Source organism: Oncorhynchus mykiss, chromosome 23 (assembly GCF_013265735.2).
Source record: "Oncorhynchus mykiss isolate Arlee chromosome 23, USDA_OmykA_1.1, whole genome shotgun sequence".
NCBI lineage: Eukaryota > Metazoa > Chordata > Actinopteri > Salmoniformes > Salmonidae > Oncorhynchus > Oncorhynchus mykiss.
The window spans coordinates 59,776,246-59,801,530 of record NC_048587.1 but is presented as its reverse complement, the minus strand read 5'-3'; the positions used below and the strand labels follow the sequence as shown (position 1 = coordinate 59,801,530).

At 45.2% G+C, this 25,285-nt stretch overlaps 1 protein-coding gene across 3 annotated transcripts in view; it reads right to left on the bottom strand.

Moving 5' to 3' along the window:
- LOC110503016 (thrombospondin-2) overlaps positions 1 to 25,285 on the bottom strand; it is a 113,028-nt gene that overhangs the window by 14,891 nt on the left and 72,852 nt on the right. For all 3 annotated transcript variants that reach the window (XM_036960899.1, XM_036960898.1, XM_036960900.1), the window contains exons 5-12: positions 11,813 to 12,021; positions 9,447 to 9,587; positions 9,103 to 9,196; positions 8,071 to 8,241; positions 6,774 to 6,950; positions 6,037 to 6,210; positions 5,095 to 5,222; positions 4,326 to 4,478 (exon numbers count right to left, since the gene is read on the bottom strand). In XM_036960899.1, the coding sequence (XP_036816794.1) occupies positions 4,326 to 4,478; positions 5,095 to 5,222; positions 6,037 to 6,210; positions 6,774 to 6,950; positions 8,071 to 8,241; positions 9,103 to 9,196; positions 9,447 to 9,587; positions 11,813 to 12,021 (1,247 nt within the window). The remainder of the gene's footprint in view (positions 1 to 4,325; positions 4,479 to 5,094; positions 5,223 to 6,036; positions 6,211 to 6,773; positions 6,951 to 8,070; positions 8,242 to 9,102; positions 9,197 to 9,446; positions 9,588 to 11,812; positions 12,022 to 25,285) is intronic.

Below are 25,285 nucleotides of genomic sequence, written 5' to 3'. Positions count from 1 at the left end.
TACTGTTAACCAAGCCTAATACCACCTACCATCTCTACTAACACTGTAAACCAAGCCTCATACCACCTCTACTAACACTGTAAACCAAGCCTCATACCCCCTCTACTAATACTGTAAACCAAGCCTCATACCACCTCTACTAACACTGTAAACCAAGCCTCATACCACCTCTACTAATACTGTAAACCAAGCCTCATACCACCTCTACTAATACTGTAAACCAAGCATCGTACCACCGCTACTAATACTGTAAACCAAGCCTCAAACCACCTCTAATAATACTGTAAACCAAGCCTCATACCACCTCTACAAATACTGTAAACCAAGCCTCATACCACCTCTACTAACACTGTAAACCAAGCCTCATACCACCTCTACTAATACTGTAAACCAAGCCTCATACCACCTCTACTAATACTGTAAACCAAGCATCATACCACCGCTACTAATACTGTAAACCAAGCCTCAAACCACCTCTAATAATACTGTAAACCAAACCTCATACCACTTCTACTAATACTGTAAACCAAGCCTCATACCACCTCTACTAATACTGTAAACCAAGCATCATACAACCTACCACTGCTACAAATACTGTAAACCAAGCCTCCTACCACCTCTATTAATACTGTAAACCAAGCCTCCTACCACCTCTACTAATACTGTAAACACAGCCTCATACCACCTACCATCTCTACTAACACTGTAAACCAAGCCTCATACCACCTCTACTAACACTGTAAACCAAGCCTCATACCCCCTCTACTAATACTGTAAACCAAGCCTCATACCACCTCTACTAACACTGTAAACCAAGCCTCATACCACCTCTACTAACACTGTAAACCAAGCCTCATACCCCCTCTACTAATACTGTAAACCAAGCCTCATACCAACTCTAATAATACTGTAAACCAAGCCTAATACCACCTACCACTGCTACAAATACTGTAAACCAAGCCTCCTACCCCCTCTACTAATACTGTAAACCAAGCATCATACCAACTCTACTAACACTGTAAACCAAGCCTCATACCATCTCTACAAATACTGTAAACCAAGCCTCATACCACCTCTACTAACACTGTAAACCAAGCCTCATACCAACTCTACTAATACTGTTAACCAAGCCTAATACCACCTACCACTGCTACAAATACTGTAAACCAAGCCTCCTACCACCTCTACTAATACTGTAAACCAAGCCTCAAACCACCTCTACTAATACTGTAAACCAAGCCTCCTACCACCTACTACGTCTACTAATACTGTAAACACAGCCTCACACCACCTACCATCTCTACAAATACTGTAAACCAAGCCTCATAAAATTCTACTAATACTGTAAACCAAGCCTAATACCACCTACCACTGCTACTAATACTGTAAACCAAGCCTCCTACCACCTATATTAATACTGTAAACCAAGCCTCCTACCAACTCTACTAATACTGTAAACCAAGCCTCAAACCAACTCTACTAATACTGTAAACCAAGCCTCCTACCACCTACTACGTCTACTAATACTGTAAACACAGCCTCACACCACCTACCTTCTCTACAAATACTGTAAACCAAGCCTCATACCACCTCTACTAATACTGTAAACCAGCATCCTACCACCGCTACTAATACTGTAAACCAAGCCTCCTACCACCTACCACCTCTACTAATACTGTAAACTAAGCCTCATACCACCTCTACTAATACTGTAAACCAAGCCTCATACCAACTCTCCTAATACTGTAAACCAAGCCTCCTACCACCGCTACTAATACTGTAAACACAGCCTCATATCACCTACCATCTCTACTAAAACTATAAACCAAGCCTCATACCACCTCTACTAATACTGTAAACCAAGCTTCCTACCACCTACTACGTCTACTAATACTATAAACACAGCCTCACACCACCTACCATCTCTACAAATACTGTAAACACAGCCTCATACCACCTCTACTAATACTGTAAACCAAGCCTCATACCACCTCTACTAATACTGTAAACCAAGCTTCCTACCACCTACTACGTCTACTAATACTGTAAACACAGCCTCACACCACCTACCATCTCTACAAATACTGTAAACCAAGCCTCATACCACCTCTACTAACACTGTAAACCAAGCCTCATACAACCTCTACTAATACTGTAAACCAAGCCTCATACCACCTCTACTAATACTGTAAACCAAGCCTCCTACCACCTACCACCGCTACTAATACTGTAAACACAGCCTCATACCACCTACCATCTCTACTAATACTGTAAACCAAGCCTCATACTACCTCTACTAATACTGTAAACCAAGCCACATACCAACTCTTCTAATACTGTAAAGCAAGCCTCAAACCAACTCTACTAATACTGTAAACCAAGCCTCCTACCACCTACCACCGCTACTAATACTGTAAACACAGCCTCATACCACCTACCATCTCTACTAATACTGTAAACCAAGCCTCATACTACCTCTACTAATACTGTAAACCAAGAATCATACCCCCTCTACTAATACTGTAAACCAAGCCTCATTCCAACTCTCATCTCTGCTAATACTGTAAACCAAGCCTAATACCACCTACCACTGCTACTAATACTGTAAACCAAGCCTCCTACCACCTCTACTAATACTGTAAACCAAGCCTCCTACCACCTCTACTAATACTGTAAACCAAGCCTCAAACCACCTCTACTAATACTGTAAACCAAGCCTAATACCACCTACCACTGCTACAAATACTGTAGACCAAGCCTCCTACCACCTCTACTAATACTGTAAACTAAGCCTCATACCACCTCTACTAATACTGTAAACCAAGCCTCATTCCAACTCTCATCTCTGCTAATACTGTAAATCAAGCCTAATACCACCTACCACTGCTACTAATACTGTAAACCAAGCCTCCTACCACCTCTATTAATACTGTAAACCAAGCCTCCTACCAACTCTACTAATACTGTAAACCAAGCCTCAAACCAACTCTACTAATACTGTAAACCAAGCCTCCTACCACCTACTACGTCTACTAATACTGTAAACACAGCCTCACACCACCTACCATCTCTACAAATACTGTAAACCAAGCCTCATACCACCTCTACTAATACTGTAAACCAGCTTCCTACCACCACTACTAATACTGTAAACCAAGCCTCCTACCACCTACCACCTCTACTAATACTGTAAACTAAGCCTCATACCACCTCTACTAATACTGTAAACCAAGCCTCATACCAACTCTCCTAATACTGTAAACCAAGCCTCCTACCACCGCTACTAATACTGTAAACACAGCCTCATATCACCTACCATCTCTACTAATACTGTAAACCAAGCCTCATACCACCTCTACTAATACTGTAAACCAAGCTTCCTACCACCTACTACGTCTACTAATACTGTAAACACAGCCTCACACCACCTACCATCTCTACAAATACTGTAAACCAAGCCTCATACCACCTCTACTAATACTGTAAACCAAGCCTCATACCACCTCTACTAATACTGTAAACCAAGCTTCCTACCACCTACTACGTCTACTAATACTGTAAACACAGCCTCACACCACCTACCATCTCTACAAATACTGTAAACCAAGCGTCATACCACCTCTACTAACACTGTAAACCAAGCCTCATACCACCTCTACTAATACTGTAAACCAAGCCTCATACCACCTCTACTAATACTGTAAACCAAGCCTCCTACCACCTACCACCGCTACTAATACTGTAAACACAGCCTCATACCACCTACCATCTCTACTAATACTGTAAACCAAGCCTCATACTACCTCTACTAATACTGTAAACCAAGCCACATACCAACTCTTCTAATACTGTAAAGCAAGCCTCAAACCAACTCTACTAATACTGTAAACCAAGCCTCCTACCACCTACCACCGCTACTAATACTGTAAACACAGCCTCATACCACCTACCATCTCTACTAATACTGTAAACCAAGCCTCATACTACCTCTACTAATACTGTAAACCAAGCATCATACCCCCTCAACTAATACTGTAAACCAAGCCTCATACCACCTCTACTAATACTGTAAACCAAGCCTCATACCACCTCTACTAATACTGTAAACCAAGCATCATACCACCTCTACTAATACTGTAAAGCAAGCCTCATACCACCTCTACTAATACTGTAAACCAAGCCTCATACCACCTCTACTAATACTGTAAACCAAGCATCATACCACCTCTACTAATACTGTAAACCAAGCCTCATAACACCTCTACTAATACGCTGCCTAAAGAATACACTAGGTCTAAAACCGATATAGAGTGGCACAGGCGTACCTGTTTGTTCTTGCTGGCAGCCTCCACCCCCACACCGAAGGGCTGTGTTCCCTTGTAGCGGGGTGGGCAGGCCAGACAGTGGAACCCTGGGTCTGTGTTGACGCAACGCAATGCTCCACCAGCTTTAAAGCAGACATCTGACACAATGTCACACTGAGAAGGGGAAAAAAACATATCAAATCAATGAATTAATCAGTTCATCAGTCAGAAAGCAGAGCCCATGATCTATCAGAGCCCATGTCCCACTGAGGAGGAAGAGGGTCAGATCAATCAATCAATCATATTGATCTATCAGAGCCCATGTCACACTGAGGAGGAAGAGGGTCAGATCAATCAATCAATCATATTGATCTATCAGAGCCCATGTCCCACTGAGGAGGAAGAGGGTCAGATCAATCAATCAATCATTCATATTGATCTATTAGAGCCCATGTCCCACTGAGGAGGAAGAGGGTCAGATCAATCAATCAATCATATTGATCTATCAGAGCCCATGTCACACTGAGGAGGAAGAGGGTCAGATCAATCAATCAATCATATTGATCTATCAGAGCCCATGTCACACTGAGGAGGAAGAGGATCAGAAGTAGGGTCAGATTATAAAAGGGTAACAGGTCAAGACTATGAATGAGTTCAGGATGAACTAATGGTTAGAGTTAGGCATAGCCTGGTGACCTACATTATTTAGGGCTATGATTAGAGCTAAGGTTAGCGTTAACCATTAGTTAAAGTATCTAACTTGTTGTAACCTTCTTTAACCCTAAATTACCTCGTTGACATCTTCACAGTGGGTGCCGTTGCCACGGAAACCAAGGGGGCAGGGTCCACATTCCCAGGATCCGTCAGAGCCGCTGTTACAGTGCACTCCCCCAAAGCATGGGTTAGACAGACAGCCGTCTGACAGGGAACAATAAAACATGGTTAGACAGACAGCCATAAAACATGGTTAGACAGACAGCCGTTTGACAGGGATTAGCATGGGTTAGACAGACAGCCGTTTGACAGGGATTAGCATGGGTTTTACAGACAGCCGTCTGACAGGGATTAGCATTGATTAGGCAACCGTCTGACAGGGATTCAGCTGTCTGACAGGGGTTAGCATGGGTTAGACAGCCGTCTGACAGGGATTAGCATGGGTTAGACAGACAGCCGTCTGACAGGGATTAACATGGGTTAGACAGCCGTCTGACAGCGATTAGCATGGTTAGCACACAGCTGTCTGACAGGGATTAGCATGGTTAGCAGATACATAAAAGAGCTATAACTAAAACAGCCATGTGAAAGAAACATGGGGACCGGTTATGACAGTGAAGAGAACCAGGGCATGTCTAATGCAGCTACGTTTGGACGTTTGTGTATTGATATTTCGATATTGACATTTAGCTTCTCCAGGTTGCTCCCTTCAGGTTGCTCCCTTCATGTCTCTCCAAGTTAGCAGGTTTCAGTGCTTTCAGAGCAATGTTAGCATTAGCTAATGTCTTCCTTCTCATAATAGGCCAAACACATCCTCCCAGACTTTGTTATCAGCACAAATATGTGAATAAATTAGTCTGGAAGCCATTCTGAGGTATAATAACTAAACAGGAATGTTAGAATGAACTGAAATAACTCAAAGTTACAGAGGGAAAGGGATGAGGGTGGAGGTGCGACACATACAGACGCACACAAGCACACACAGTCCACACACACACTTACACACACACACACTCACCGATAGGGCAGTCCTGTTTGTTGCAGGCGTTACTGTCATTGGTCTCCCCGGGGCACTTCTTGCCTTTGTACTGGGGTTCGGGGCTGTTACAGACACGGGTCCGACCCTTAACTCCACCCCCACAGGTTGCCGAGCAGATCGCCCATGGCGACCACGGTCCCCAACCACCGTCAACTGCAGATGGACAACAAATAAACAGTTAGTGGGCCATCACTACTGTTTGTTAGGATCTCTTTTAGATCACTTTGGGCGCTAGTCTTCAAGAGTCCATGGGGAGGTTTTACTACTTTACATTACTGCCTTATCAAGTCTCTTTGACCGTAAGAAAGTAAATTACAGTAGTAGTTGAAGGCCTACAGTCACACACAAACCACTCTACACATCTCCTAGGGGTCATTCGATTCTCAGTCCTGTTGTGGTCTGGAAGCTAGAACCGCAGTTGGGCACATGCCGAGTTGATTTGAGCTTGACGTTTTATAAAAGACAGACAGAATGTTTAGCATGTGAATGGTGCCCCATCCTATATGAGTGGAATGAGCTATAAAACCTTTCATTCTGCCTGTTTTTAAATACATGTTAGTGGTTATTAATCAGATCAAACTCCCGGGTTCAAAGTAGTTCTCTTTCTAAAGCAAGAGGCAAGCTCAATCAGTGCACAGCTAAAATGTTGAACCCAGGTCTGGTATGGACAATGTGCCTGTCTGTCTGTGTTGTTCCTCTTGGGCCATCATACTCACTGGGACAGGGCTTGGCCTCACAGCGCTGTGTCTCTCTCCCCTGGCCCTCACAGTCTTTGCCCCCCAGTTGTGGTGTGGGGGCGTTGCAGTGGCGTATCCTGGTGATCTGACCCTCGCCACACGTCACGGAACATGATGACCATGGAGACCACAGGCTCCACCTACCATCCTGACGAACTGAATACACACAGGTCAGTCAAGGCAGTTTATAGGAAAATACATACATGTAATATGGTGGTCCTTTTTAGTGCAGTAGAACATGTCGCTTGTAACTCCAGAATAGTGGGTTTGATCCCGGGGATCACCCAGACATAAAAATGTACAGTATGCACGTAGGACTGCACGTGGCTTTGGATAAAAACTTCTGCTAAATGGCATATCTGATTTTTTCAGATTTAAAAGGTCTTTATTATTCATTTCTGGGTAATTTGGTTGCAGTATAATAAACCACTAATATGTAGATCACTATGGGTGACATTGTTTGGTGGGTACTAGTGAGTCCTTTAGGGCTAACAGGATGGACACACTCTCTACAGCCATGCACGTGACCTATTTCCCACAGCAGAGAGAGAGAGAGAGAGAGAGAGAGAGAGAGAGAGAGAGAGAGAGAGAGAGAGAGAGAGAGAGAGAGAGAGAGAGATAAGTATTTTGAGTCAGAGTAGGATGAGGTCCCTGTCCAGCCATCTCCAGCCTAGCAGAGCAGTATGTCTATTCAGTCACTTTGTCCCCTGTTCCATCATTACACAGCTGCTTCTAACGACATCATCCTCTCACTTGATCCTTTCACAAATATATACACACACAGAAACACACACACAGACAGAAACACAGAAACACACACACACACACAGAAATACACACACACACACAGACAGAAACACACACACACACAGAAACACACACACACACAGACAGAAACACACACACACACACACAGACAGAAACACACACACAGACAGAAACACACACACACACACACAGAAACACACACATTCTCACTTGGCAGTTGCAGGAAAATACTACATTTATGATGGGGTTGTCTTTTGTCTGTAAACACATCACAAGGCTGTGTTGGCTAAAACTACTCTAACTTTCTCAGTGGTAATGGTATGAGATGGGAGAGAGGTACCATCATGTTCACCCAAAGGTCCTTAGTTGGTCTAATTAAATCATATTAAATCAAACTTTATATAAAGTGTATTTAAAATCGCAACAACCTTTAGAGTTAAAACAGTCTAACCAATAGAGTTCAAGGTAGGTAGACACAAAGGAGACTGTAGCAGAGATGTTGACTCACCTCGGCTGTCACATTTTCCCAGGCTGCATTTCCTGGTCTGGATGGATGGTCCAGAGCAGGGGTTACTGGTGGCATCACATGAGCGTCCTCTCTGTTGAGTACCTGTCCCACAGGTGACAGTACACTCTGTCCACTCTGACCAGGGGGACCAGCCGTCCTCACTGTCCTTGGCTGGAGGAAACTCAAGGGGTTATTAATGACAAATCATCATGTTCTGCCTCTGAAAAGTGAAAACCCTGCTATCTAGATGAATGTATATATTTTTTTACAACATAAGCTCTCATAAAAAGTTATTATTTCAACGAAATGTACCAAAACTAAATGTACCAAAACTTAAACAAAATAAACTACGATGAAGTCAACTCATTGCATTATTGCATGTTTCCCCCCCCCACACCATCTCGTCTACAGTTGCTCTGTGTCATTGTTGGAACTAGGAACGCTTCAAAAGATGCAGAGAAACAAAGCTCTGGAGAATAGTCTGTTTTGATGCTTAGGTTTTATATGACGTCACGGTTCACAGAGACCACTTCAGCACTTCAGAGTATGGCAGCCTGTAGTGCCATAAACAATACATCGTGGTCGTCCCTTTACAGACCAACCAGCTGTACAACAATAATACGGCTCTATTAGTCAAACTTAATATGCATGGAAACGTTGTTTCTCTGGTACTCAGATTTGGCATCGGAGGCCTTGGCTCGAGAAAGGACTTCAGCCAGATGTGAAATGAAGCGAAGTGTGTTTGCGAGAGAATACATGTTATAGTAATTTTTAATCTTCAGATAGATGTGAAATTATGCGAGGTAAGCAATTGTTTATTGGTCAATGTGATGCCATTGTTTTTACAGGGCTCAGGAGTCTCGTTTTCACTTCAGTACTTTTCCTAATTGCGATTACTCCTGTAAAGCTTCTGGAAACAGTTATTAAAGCCACATTCTGCTATTTTTCCTTCTGTTCAATGGTCATGGGTCAGGATTAGGCTGTTGCAAGGGTTTAATGATAGAATGGTGTATAGAATGAGTGGCTACTTACGCAGACACACAGGGCAACACTCTCCGTCGATGAAGGAGGGGCCAACACAGGCCACAGGTGGACAGGTGATTTGGTGACACACAATCTTTGAGTCCTGTCATGTGCCAAAAACATTTTTGGGGGACATTAGTTGCTATAGGTGACCTATGTATGAATTAGTGTCTTGTAAGACCTCAGGATCTGGGCACTTGTCAAAGGTTTATGACTGATTCATTTGGGATCAATTAATCAACCAACCAAGCAATTAACCAAACAAATCTATCAATCAATCAAAACCACATCCAACCTATGACATTCTGTGTCTGTCATGTCTCTCCATTTAAGGAGGTTTGTATGTCTCCTACCTGGCAGGTACACGTGGTGCAGCTGTCCACCACCCAGTCCTCCTTATCTTCAAACATCCGTCCATCCTGCCAGCACATGTGTTTCTCCTTGGAGTTCTTTATCTTTCCCAGAGTGTCCTTCATCACTGTGTTCTCCTCGGTCTGGAGAGAGGAGACAGACACACATACATAGTCAGATACAGACAGACAGACAGACAGACAGACAGACAGACAGACAGACAGACAGACAGACAGACAGACACAGACAGACACAGACAGACAGACACACAGACAGACACACAGACATAGACAGACAAACAGATATAGTCAGACACACACAGACAGACAGACATACAGACAGACATCGAAACAGACACAGACAGACAGACAGACACACAGACATCCACACAGACATAGACAGACATCCACACAGACATAGACAGACACACAGACAGACACATAGACACACAGACATGGACAGACACACATACAGACAGACACACAGACCAACAGACATAGACAGACACACAGACAGACAGACACACAGACAAATACACACGCAGACACATCACTGGTTTTTACTCAGCCTGAGGAGAAGGATACAGACACAGACAGACACGCATAGTCTAGACTCTACAGCAGGGTTGGTTTGAGTAAAAATTTTGACAATGAGAATATACAACACATTTTCAGTAAAACCCTTTGGACCTCATTGAAGACCAAATGCGGCCCCGGGGCACCCCTGCTCTACAGTAGAAGCCTGTCTGAGGATACGACAGCCAGAAAGACATAGCCTAGAGTCAAAAAGCTTTCATAAAGCAAAAAAAATGACAATAAAAGCACATAGGACACATAACTCCATCCATATGAAAGGAAGATGCATGGAGCTAGCCTGTTTTCTTTGTCTGAGGAGACTCCAACAGACAGACACATAGAATAACTTCATACCTCCCTCCATCTGGGAGGGAGCTGTAGGGAGCTACAGTACATGTTGCTCCTGACAATCTTACTGCTTCAAGGAGGGCAACACGGGAGGTCACTTTATTAAGTTGTGTGTGAGTGATTATGTGTTTGTGTGTGAGATTGTGTGTGTGATACCACAGAGGGTAGTGTAGCCCCACTTCAGTGTTATGAGACACCACTTGGTCTGGAAGAGCCTTGGGGACCATAGCTGTTCACAGTGAGCAGTCACACACACACACACACACACACACACACACACACACACACACACACACACACACACACACACACAGGAAGGAGAATGAAGCACATGGGCTGTTTAAACACAGCCAGATATCAGGCTTGAGAGGAGCCGCTAGCTGAAGCCAATCACAGCCAAGGGAAGTTGGGAACACTTCCTATATCCACATGTTACGTGCCATAAAACCAACATCATTGATTCACACTCTGACTCTGACCACATAGTTAGCTCCACTGCTTTAGTAGTTCTACCACGCCTTGCTTCATGACTTCAACAGGGTCTTTGGTTTGCTTTACCAGCAGCTCTCTAGAAAGTCTCTCATGTTAACCCCCAAAGAAGACTTCAAACTATTTATACCAACTCCCAAATGTTCCCTAATCTTCTTGGTTACACCTAACAACAGTCTATCATTCCATAAACATTATTTTAAATAATCAAGGTAACTGGTAACATTAGTTCATGTAGTGTACTAATTTTTTCACAAACACAGTTCCATAGAAAACTGGTTGTAGACAAGACCAACTGATAGTAAACAAGACAAACTGATAGTAGACAAGACACACTGATAGTAGACAAGACAAACTGATAGTAGACAAGACAAACTGATAGTAGACAAGACAAACTGATAGTAGACAAACTAATAGTAGACAAGACAAACTGATAGTTGACAAGACAGACTGATAGTTGACAAGACAGACTGATAGTTGACAAGCCAAACTGATAGTTGACAAGCCAAACTGATAGTTGACAAGCCAAACTGATAGTAGACAAGACAAACTGATAGTTGACAAGACAGACTGATAGTTGACAAGACAGACTGATAGTTGACAAGCCAAACTGATAGTTGACAAGCCAAACTGATAGTAGACAAGCCAAACTGATATTTGACAAGACAAACTGTTAGTAGACAAGCCAAACTGATAGTAGACAAGCCAAACTGATAGTAGACAAGACAAACTGATAGTAGACAAGACAAACTGATAGTTGACAAGACAAACTGATAGTAGACAAGACAAACTGATAGTAGACAAGACAAACTGATAGTAGACAAGACAAACTGATAGTTGACAAGACAAACTGATAGTTGACAAGACAAACTGATAGTAGACCAGACAAACTGATAGTAGACAAGACAAAGTATGGAGCACCCCCCCCCAATGATCAGAGGACATCTATTACATACCACTTTCTGTAGGCCGTCAATGAGGTTCCCCACTACAACCCGCAGTCCTTTGAGCTCCTGAAACATGATGCTGAGTTCCTCACAGGATCGTTCACACATATCTGCTCCTAGATTCTCTGTTTTCTGGCCAATGAAGTTAGTGGTGATGGCAGTGGAGGAACTCACATCCACCATGTCTGTGCTCTCACTCACCACCGTGTTGGCCTCGTCTGACAGGAGGGGGGGGGGGGGGGGGTGTGGACAGAGAGAGAGGGAGAATGGATGATCATTACATGTAATGAACCCTGCTGATGCAAGAGCACAATGAAGAGGAAAGCACGAAGAACTTCATCAAATCATTCAATTATTTTCAGTCTTTCCTATCTGTTAAGATCGTCTTAATGAGTCCTTAAAGCAGATGTCATTGAGCAGAAACAGCATGGAGATTGAGGGATTGCATATGTTTCACTTTAGGAAATGAAGTCTTCCATCTATGTGAACTATATCATCATAGAGCACACAGAATCGGAGGTGTAGAAGAGAACTCCTAATAGAGCTGTCTGCTCACAACGTGATGCCTCTTAAATCATCATTTAACACGACCCCAGAGATTATGGGGGGGCACTCAGTAGAGTCCTCAATGTGAAGCACATTGTTCAGTTTCATCATCCACTTCCTTTTTATTTTTAACATGGGGCCTCAACCTGTCTAACAACGGAGTAAGTCCTAACTGGCACAGAATCCCCTTTGGAGATTCGGTACCAGGGCCCGTAGGGTGCACAAATTAGGGAATAGGATGCCTTATTGGACGCGCTTCCAGAGTTCTCCATCTTCTGTTTATGTGATCTCTGTTCACGGACGGAGTGCTGATCTACAGCAGGAAGCCTGGTCATGTCCAACACACTGACACTGATTCTGGTCATGTCCAACACACTGACACTGATCCTGGTCATCAAGTCCAACACACTGACACTGATTCTGGTCATCATGTCCAGCACACTGACACTAATCTTGGTCATAATGTCTAACACACTCACACTGATCCTGGTCATCATGTCCAACACAATGACACGGATTATGTTCATGTCCAACACACTGACACTGATTCTGGTCATCATGTCCAACACACTGACACTGAGCCTGGTCATAATGTCATACACACAGACACTGAGACTGGTCATCATGTCCAACAAACTGACGCTGAGCCTAGTAATGTCCAGCACACTGACACTGATTCAGATCATGTCCAACATTCTGACACTGAGCCTGGTCATCATGTACATCACACTAACACTGAGCCTGGTCATGTCCAACACACTGACACTGATCCTGGTCATCAAGTCCAACACACTGACACTGATTCTGGTCATCATGTCCAGCACACTGACACTAATCTTGGTCATAATGTCTAACACACTCACACTGAGCCTGATCATCATGTCCAACACACTAACACTGATCCTGGTCATCATATCCAACACACTGACAATGATCCTGGTCATCATGTCCAGCACACTGACACTAATCTTGGTCATAATGTCTAACACACTCACACTGAGCCTGATCATCATGTCCAACACACTAACACTGATCCTGGTCATCATATCCAACACACTGACACTGAGCCTGGTCATCATGTCCAACACACTGACACTGATTAAGTTAATGTCCAACACACTGACATAGAGTCTGGTCATCACGTCCATCATACTGACACTGATCCTGGTCATGTCCATCACACTGACACTGGGCCTGGTCATCATGTCCAACACACTGACACAGAGCCTGGTCATGAACAACATACTGACACTGAGCCTGGTCATCATTTCCAACACACTGACACTAATCCTGGTCATCATGTCCAACACACTAACACTGATCCTGGTCATCATATCCAACACACTGACACTGAGCCTGGTCATCATGTCCAACACACTGACACTGATTAAGTTCATGTCCAACACACTGACATAGAGTCTGGTCAACATGTCCATCATACTGACAATGATCCTGGTCATGTCCAACACACTGACACTGAGCCTGGTCATGTCCAACACACTGACACTTAGCTTGGTCATCATGTCCAACACACTGACACTGGGCCTGGTCATCATGCCCAACACACTGACACTGAGCCTGGTCATCATGTCCAACACACTGATACTGATCCTGGTCATGTCCAACACACTGACACAGAGCCTGGTCAAAATGTCCATCATACTGACAATGATCCTGCACATGTATAACACACTGACACTGAGTCTGGTAATCAAGTCTAACAAACTGACACTGAGCTTGGTCATCATGTCCAACACACTGCCACTGAGCCTGGTCATGTCCAACATACAGACACTGAGCCTGGTCATGTCCAACACATTGACACTGAATCTGATCATGTCAAAAATACTGACACTGAGCCTGATCATCATGTCCAACACACTGACACTGAGCCTAGTCATCATGTCCAACACACTGACAATGATACTGGTCATGTCCAACACACTGACACTGAGCCAGGTCATCATGTCCAACACACTGACACGGAGCCTGGTCATGTCCAACAAACTCACACTGATCCCGGTCATCATGTCCAACACACTGACACTCATCCTGTTCATCATGTCCAACACACTGAAAATGATCCTGGTCATATCCAACATACTGACACTGATCCATGTAATCATGTTCAACACACTGATTCTGATTCTAGTCATCATGTCCAACATACTGACACTAAGCCTGGACATGTCCAACACACTGAAACGGATTCTGATCATGTCCAACACACTGATATAGAGTCTGGTCATCATGTCCATCATACTGACAATATTCCTGGTCATGTCCAACACACTGACACTGAGCCTGGTCATGTCCAACATACTGACTCTGGTCCTGGTCATCATATCCAACACACTCACACTGAGCGTGGTCATCATTCCCGACACACTGAAACTGATCCTGGTCATAGTGTCCAACACACTGACACTGAGCCTGGTCATCATGTCCAACACACTGAAACTGAGCCTGGTTATGTCCATCACACTGACACTGAGCCTGGTCATCATGTCAAACACACTGACACTAAACCTGGTCATCATGTCCAACACACTGACACAGAGCCTGGTCATGTCCAACACTGACACTGATTCTGTTCATGTCCAACACACTGACACAGAACCTGGTCATGTCCAACATACTAACACAGAGCCTGGTCATGTCCAACACACTGACACTGATCCCGGTCATCAAGTCCAACACACTGACACTGATTCTGGTCATCATATCCAACACACTGACAATGATCCTGGTCATCATGTCCAGCACACTGACACTAATCTTGGTCATAATGTCTAACACACTGACACTGGTCCTGGTCATCATATCCAACACACTCACACTGAGCGTGGTCATCATGCCCGACACACTGACTCTGGACATGTCCAACACACTGACACAGAGCCTGGTCATGTCCAACACTGACACTGATTATGTTCATGTCCAACACACTGACACAGAACCTGGTCATGTCCAACATACTAACACAGAGCCTGGTCATGTCCAACACACTGACACTGATCCCGGTCATCAAGTCCAACACACTGACACTGATTCTGGTCATCATATCCAACACACTGAAAATGATCCTGGTCATCATGTCCAGCACACTGACACTAATCTTGGTCATAATGTCTAACACACTGACACTGGTCCTGGTCATCATATCCAACACACTCACACTGAGCGTGGTCATCATGCCCGACACACTGACTCTGGACATGTCCAACACACTGACACTGATCCTGGTCATAGTGTCCAACACACGGACACTGATCCTGGTCATGTCAAACACACTGACACTGAGCCTGATCATCATGTCCAACACACTGACACTGATCCTGGTCATCATGTCCAACACACTGAAACTGAGCCTGGTCATGTCCATCACACTGGCACTGAGCCTGGTCATCATGTCAAACACACTGACACTAAGCCTGGTCATCATGTCCAACACACTGACACAGAGCCTGGTCATGTCCAACATACTAACACAGAGCCTGGTCATGTCCAACACACTGACACTGATCCCGGTCATCAAGTCCAACACACTGACACTGATTCTGGTCATCATATCCAACACACTGACAATGATCCTGGTCATCATGTCCAGCACACTGACACTAATCTTGGTCATAATGTCTAACACACTGACACTGGTCCTGGTCATCATATCCAACACACTCACACTGAGCGTGGTCATCATGCCCGACACACTGACTCTGGACATGTCCAACACACTGACACAGAGCCTGGTCATGTCCAACACTGACACTGATTATGTTCATGTCCAACACACTGACACAGAACCTGGTCATGTCCAACATACTAACACAGAGCCTGGTCATGTCCAACACACTGACACTGATCCCGGTCATCAAGTCCAACACACTGACACTGATTCTGGTCATCATATCCAACACACTGAAAATGATCCTGGTCATCATGTCCAGCACACTGAAACTAATCTTGGTCATAATGTCTAACACACTGACACTGGTCCTGGTCATCATATCCAACACACTCACACTGAGCGTGGTCATCATGCCCGACACACTGACTCTGGACATGTCCAACACACTGACACTGATCCTGGTCATAGTGTCCAACACACGGACACTGATCCTGGTCATGTCAAACACACTGACACTGAGCCTGATCATCATGTCCAACACACTGACACTGATCCTGGTCATCATGTCCAACACACTGAAACTGAGCCTGGTCATGTCCATCACACTGGCACTGAGCCTGGTCATCATGTCAAACACACTGACACTAAGCCTGGTCATCATGTCCAACACACTGACACAGAGCCTGGTCATGACGTCCAACACACTGACAATGATCCTGGTCATCATGTCCAACACACTGACACAGAGCCTGGTCATGTCCAACATATTAACACTGAGGCTGGTCATGTCCAACACACTGACACCGTTTCAGATCATGTCCAACATACTGACACTGAGCCTGGTCATCATGTACAACACACTAACACTGAGCCTGGTCATGTCCAACACACTGACACTGATCCCGGTCATCAAGTCCAACACACTGACACTGATTCTGGTCATCATATCCAACACTCTCACACTGAGCGTGGTCATCATGCCCGACACACTGACTCTGGACATGTCCAACACACTGACACTGATCCTGGTCATAGTGTCCAACACACGGACACTGATCCTGGTCATCATGTCCAACACACTGACACTGAGCCTGGTCATGTCCATCACACTGGCAGTGGGCCTGGTCATCATATCCAACACACTCACACTGAGCGTGGTCATCATGCCCGACACACTGACTCTGGACATGTTCAACACACTGACACTGATCCTGGTCATAGTGTCCAACACACTGACACTAAGCCTGGTCATCATGTCCAACACACTGACACAGAGCCTGGTCATCATGTCCAACACACTGACACAGAGCCTGGTCATGTACAACATACTGACATTGAGCCTGGTCATCATGTCCAACACACTGACACTAATCCTGGTCATCATGTCCAACACACTAACACTGATCCTGGTCATCATATCCAACACACTGACACTGAGCCCAGTCATCATGTCCAACACACTGACACTGATTCAGTTCATGTCCAACAAACTGACAATGATTCTGGTCTTCATGTCCATCATACTGACAATGATCCTGGTCATGTCCAGCACACTGACACTGAGCCTGGTCATGTCCAACACATTGACACTGAGCCTGGTCATCATTGTCCTTCACACTGACACTGAGCCTGGTCATGTCCAACATACTGACATTGAGCCTGGTCATGTCCAAAACACTGACACTGATCCTGGTCATCATGTCCAACACACTGACACAGAGCCTGGTCATGTCCAACACACTGAAACTGATTCAGATCATGTCCAACATACTGACACTGAGCCTGGTGATCATGTACAACACACTAACACTGATCCTGGTCATGTCAAACATACTAACACTGAGCCTGGTCATGTCCAACATACTGACACTGATCCCGGTCATCAAGTCCAACACACTGACACTGATTCTGGTCATCATATCCAACACACTGACAATGATCCTGGTCATCATGTCCAACACACTGACACTAATCTTGGTCATAATGTCTAACACACTGACACTGGTCCTGGTCATCATATCCAACACACTCACACTGAGCGTGGTCATCATGCCCGACACACTGACTCTGGACATGTTCAACACACTGACACTGATCCTGGTCATAGTGTCCAACACACTGAAACTGAGCCTGGTCATGTCCATCACACTGGCACTGAGCCTGGTCATCATGTCAAACATACTGACACTAAGCCTGGTCATCATGTCCAACACACTGACACAGAGCCTGGTCATCATGTCCAACACACTGACACTGATCCTGGTCATCATGTCCAACACACTGACACAGAGCCTGGTCATGTCCAACATACTAACACTGAGCCTGGTCATGTCCAACACACTGACACTGAGCCTGGTCATCATGTCCAACACACTGACAATGATCCTTGTCATGTCCAAAACACTGACACTGATCCTGGTCATCAAGTCCAACACAGTGACATTGATCCTGGTCATCATGTCTAACACACTGACAATGATCCTGGTCATGTCCAAAACACTGACACTGATCCAGATCATCATGCCCAACACACTAACACTGAGCCTGGTCATCATGTCCAGCATACTGACAGTAAGCCTGGTCATGTCCAACCCACCGAAACTGATTCTGATCATGTCCAAAATAGTGACGCTGAGCCTGGTCATGTCCAACATACTGACACTGGGCCTCGTCATGTCCAACACACTGACAATGAGCCTGGTCATGTCCAACACACTGACCATGATTCTGGTCATCATGTAAAACACAATGACACTGATCCTGGTTGTCATGTCCTTCACACTGACACTGAGCCTGGTCATCATGTCCAACACACTGACACAGAGCCTGGTCATGTACAACATACTGACATTGATCCTGGTCATCATGTCCAACACACTAACACTGATCCTGGTCATCATATCCAACACACTGACACTGATCCCGGTCATCATGTCCAACACACTGACACTGATTCAGTTCATGTCCAACAAACTGACAATGATTCTGGTCTTCATGTCCATCATACTGACAATGATCCTGGTCATTTCCAACACACTGACACTGAGCCTGGTCATGTCCAACACATTGACACTGAGCCTGGTCATCATGTCCAACACACTGACAATGAGCCTGGTCATCATGTCCAACATACTGACAATGAGCCTGGTCATCATTGTCCTTCACACTGACACTGAGCCTGGTCATCATGTCCAACACACTGACACAGAGCCTGGTCATGTCCAACATACTAACACTGAGCCTGGTCATGTCCAACACACTGAAACTGATTCAGATCATGTCCAACATACTGACACTGAGCCTGGTCATCATGTACAACACACTAACACTGAGCCTGGTCATGTCAAACATACTAACACTGAGCCTGGTCATGTCCAACATACTGACACTGATCCCGGTCATCCAGTCCAACACACTGACACTGATTCTGGTCATCATATCCAACACACTGACAATGATCCTGGTCATCATGTCCAACACACTGACACTAATCTTGGTCATAATGTCTAACACACTGACACTGGTCCTGGTCATCATATCCAACAAACTCACACTGAGCGTGGTCATCATGCCCGACACACTGACTCTGGACATGTCCAACACACTGACACTGATCCTGGTCATAGTGTCCAACACACTGAAACTGAGCCTGGTCATGTCCATCACACTGGCACTGAGCCTGGTCATCATGTCAAACATACTGACACTAAGCCTGGTCATCATGTCCAACACACTGACACAGAGCCTGGTCATCATGTCCAACACACTGACACTGATCCTGGTCATCATGTCCAACACACTGACACAGAGCCTGGTCATGTCCAACATACTAACACTGAGCCTGGTCATGTCCAACACACTGACACTGAGCCTGGTCATCATGTCCAACACACTGACAATGATCCTTGTCATGTCCAAAACACTGACACTGATCCTGGTCATCAAGTCCAACACAGTGACATTGATCCTGGTCATCATGTCTAACACACTGACAATGATCCTGGTCATGTCCAACACACTGACACTGAGCCGGGTCATCATGTCCAACACACTGACACTGATTCAGTTCATGTCCAACAAACTGACTATGATTCTGGTCTTCATGTCCATCATACTGACAATGATCCTGGTCATGTCCAGCACACTGACACTGAGCCTGGTCATGTCCAACACATTTACACTGAGCCTGGTAATCATGTCCAACACACTGACAATGAGCCTGGTCATCATGTCCAACATACTGACAATGAGCCTGGTCATCATGTCCTTCACACTGACACTGAGCCTGGTCATGTCCAACATACTGACACTGAGCCTGGTCATGTCCAACACACTGACAGTGATTCTGGTCATCATGTCCTTCACACTGACACTGAGCCTGGTCATGTCCAACATACTGACACTGGGCCTGGTCATCATGTCCAACAAACTGACACTGAGCCTGGTAATGTTCAACACACTGACACTGATTTAGATCATGTCCAACATAATGACACTGAGCCTGGTCATCATGTCCAACACACTGACACTGAGCCTGGTCATGTCCAACACACTGACACTGATCCCGGTCATCATGTCCAACACACTGACAATGATCCTGTTCATCATGTCCAACACACTGACACTGATTCTGTTCATAATGTCCAACACAGTGACACTTATCATGGTCATCATATCCAACACACTGACACAAATCTTGGTCATAATGTCTAAAACACTGACACTGGTCCTGGTCATCATATCCAACACACTCACACTGAGCGTGGTCATCATGCCCGACACACTGAAACTGATCCTGGTCATAGTGTTCAACACACTGAAACTGAGCCTGGTTATGTCCATCACACTGGCACTGAGCCTGGTCATCATGTCAAACACACTGACACTAAACCTGGTCATCATGTCCAACACACTGTAACTGATTCTGTTCATGTCCAACACACTGACACTGATTATGGTCATCATGTCCAACACACTGACACTGATCCTGGTCATCATGTCCAACACACTGACACAGAGCCTGGTCATGTCCAACACTGACAGTGATTCTGTTCATGTCCAACACACTGACACTGATTATAGTCATCATGTCCAACACACTGACACTGATCCTGGTCATCATGTCCAACACACTGACACTGAGCCTGGTCATGTCCAACATACTAACACAGAGCATGGTTATGTCCAAGACACTGACACTGATCCCGGTCATCAAGTCCAACACACTGACACTGATTCTGGTCATCATATCCAACACACTGACAATGATCCTGGTCATCATGTCCAGCACACTGACACTAATCTTGGTCATAATGTCTAACACACTGACACTGGTCCTGGTCATCATATCCAACACACTCACACTGAGCGTGGTCATCATGCCCGACACACTGACTCTGGACATGTCCAAAACACTGACACTGATCCTGGTCATAGTGTCCAACACACGGACACTAATCATGGTCATGTCAAACACGCTGACACTGAGCCTGATCATCATGTCCAACACACTGACACTGATCCTGGTCATCATGTCCAACACACTGAAACTGACCCTGGTCATCATGCCCGACACACTGACTCTGGACATGTCCAACACACTGACACTGATCCTGGTCATAGTGTCCAACACACGGACACTGATCCTGGTCATCATGTCCAATACACTGAAACTGAGCCTGGTCATGTCCATCACACTGGCACTGAGCCTGGTCATCATGTCAAACACAATGACACTAAGCCTGGTCATCATGTCCAACACACTGACACAGAGCCAGGTCATCATGTCCAACACACTGACACTGATCCTGGTCATCATGTCCAACACACTGACACAGAGCCTGGTCATGTCCAACATACTAACACTGAGCCTGGTCATGTCCAACACACTGAAACTGATTCAGATCATGTGCAACATACTGACACTGAGCCTGGTCATCATGTACAACACACTAACACTGAGCCTGGTCATGTCAAACATACTAACACTGAGCCTGGTCATGTCCAACACACTGAAACTGATTCAGATCATGTCCAACATACTGACACTGAGCCTGGTCATCATGTACAACACACTAACACTGAGCCTGGTCATTTCAAACATACTAACACTGAGCCTGGTCATGTCCAACATACTGACACTGATCCCGGTCATCAAGTCCAACACACTGACACTGATTCTGGTCATCATATCCAACACACTGACAATGATCCTGGTCATCATGTCCAACACACTGACACTAATCTTGGTCATAATGTCTAACACACTGACACTGGTCCTGGTCATCATATCCAACACACTCACACTGAGCGTGGTCATCATGCCCGACACACTGACTCTGGACATGTCCAACACACTGACACTGATCCTGGTCATAGTGTCCAACACACTGAAACTGAGCCTGGTCATGTCCATCACACTGGCACTGAGCCTGGTCATCATGTCAAACACACTGACACTAAGCCTGGTCATCATGTCCAACACACTGACACAGAGCCTGGTCATCATGTCCAACACACTGACACTGATCCTGGTCATCATGTCCAACATACTGACACAGAGCCTGGTCATGTCCAACATACTAACACTGAGCCTGGTCATGTCCAACACACTGACACTGAGCCTGGTCATCATGTCCAACACACTGACAATGATCCTTGTCATGTCCAAAACACTGACACTGATCCTGGTCATCAAGTCCAACACAGTGACACTGATCCTGGTCATCATGTCTAACACACTGACAATGATCCTGGTCATGTCCAACACACTGACACTGATCCAGATCATCATGCCCAACACACTAACACTGAGCCTGGTCATCATGTCCAGCATACTGACAATAAGCCTGGTCATGTCCAACCCACCGAAACTGATTCTGATCATGTCCAAAATAGTGACGCTGAGCCTGGTCATGTCCAACATACTGACACTGGGCCTCGTCATGTCCAACATACTGACACTGAGCCTGGTCATGTCCAACACACTGACCATGATTCTGGTCATCATGTAAAACACAATGACACTGATCCTGGTTGTCATGTCCATCACACTGACACTGAGCCTGGTCATCATGTCCAACACACTGACACAGAGCCTGGTCATGTACAACATACTGACATTGAGCCTGGTCATCATGTCCAACACACTGACACTAATCCTGGTCATCATGTCCAACACACTAACACTGATCCTGGTCATCATATCCAACACACTGACACTGAGCCGGGTCATCATGTCCAACACACTGACACTGATTCAGTTCATGTCCAACAAACTGACAATGATTCTGGTCTTCATGTCCATCATACTGACAATGATCCTGGTCATGTCCAGCACACTGACACTGAGCCTGGTCATGTCCAACACATTGACACTGAGCCTGGTCATCATGTCCAACACACTGACAATGAGCCTGGTCATCATGTCCAACATACTGACAATGAGCCTGGTCATCATTGTCCTTCACACTGACACTGAGCCTGGTCATGTCCAACATACTGACATTGAGCCTGGTCATGTCCAACACACTGACAGTGATTCTGGTCATCATGTTAAACACAATGACACGGTTCCTGGTCATCATGACCAACACACTGACACAGAGCCTGGTCATGTTCAACATACTAACACTGATCCTGGTCATCCTATCCAACACACTAACACTGATCCTGGTCATGTCCAGCACAATGACACTGAGCCTGGTCATGTCCAACACATTGACACTGAGCCTGGTCATCATGTCCAATACACTGACACAGAGCCTGGTCATGTACAACATACTGACACTGAGCCTGGTCATCATGTCCAACACACTGACACAGAGCCTTGTCATGTACCACATACTGACACTGAGCCTGGTCATCATTTCCAACACACTGACACTAATCCTGGTCATCATGTCCAACACACTGACACTGAGCCTGGTCATCATGTCCAACACACTGACACAGAGCCTGGTCATGTACAACATACTGACATTGAGCCTGGTCATCATGTCCAACACACTGACACTAATCTTGGTCATCATGTCCAACACACTGACACTGATTCAGTTCATGTCCAACAAACTGACAATGATTCTGGTCTTCATGTCGTTCATACTGACAATGATCCTGGTCATGTCCAGCACACTGACACTGAGCCTGGTCATGTCCAACACATTGACACTGAGCCTGGTCATCATGTCCAACACACTGACAATGAGCCTGGTCATCATGTCCAACATACTGACAATGAGCCTGGTCATTATGTCCAACACACTAACACTGATCCTGGTCATCTTGACACACTGACACTGATTAAGTTCATGTCCAACACACTGACATAGAGTCTATTCATCATGTCCATCCTACTGACACTGAGCCTGGTCATGTCCAACACACTGACAATGATCCTTGTCATGTCCAAAACACTGACACTGATCCTGGTCATCAAGTCCAACACAGTGACACTGATCCTGGTCATCATGTCTAACACACTGACAATGATCCTGGTCATGTCCAACACACTGACACTGATCCAGATCATTATGCCCAACACACTAACACTGAGCCTGGTCATCATGTCCAGCATACTGACAGTAAGCCTGGTCATGTCCAACCCACCAAAACTGATTCTGATCATGTCCAAAATAGTGACGCTGAGCCTGGTCATGTCCAACATACTGACACTGGGCCTCGTCATGTCCAACACACTGACACTGAGCCTGGTCATGTCCAACACACTGACCATGATTCTGGTCATCATGTAAAACACAATGACACTGATCCTGGTTGTCATGTCCAACACACTGACACTGAGTCTGGTCATCATGTCCAACACACTGACACAGAGCCTGGTCATGTACAACATACTGACATTGAGGCTGGTCATCATGTCCAACACACTGACACTAATCCTGGTCATCATGTCCAACACACTAACACTGATCCTGGTCATCATATCCAACACACTGACACTGAGCCCGGTTATCATGTCCAACACACTGACACTGATTCAGTTCATGTCCAACAAACTGACAATGATTCTGGTTTTCATGTCCATCATACTGACAATGTTCCCGGTCATCATGTCCAACACACTGACACGGATTATGTTCATGTCCAACACACTAACACTTAGCTTGGTCATCATGTCCAACACACTGACACTGGGCCTGGTCATCATGTACAACAAACTGACACTGAGCCTGGTAATGTTCAACACACTGACACTGATTTAGATCATGTCCAACATACTGACACTGAGCCTGGTCATCATGTCCAACACACTGACACTGAGCCTGGTCATGTCCAACACACTG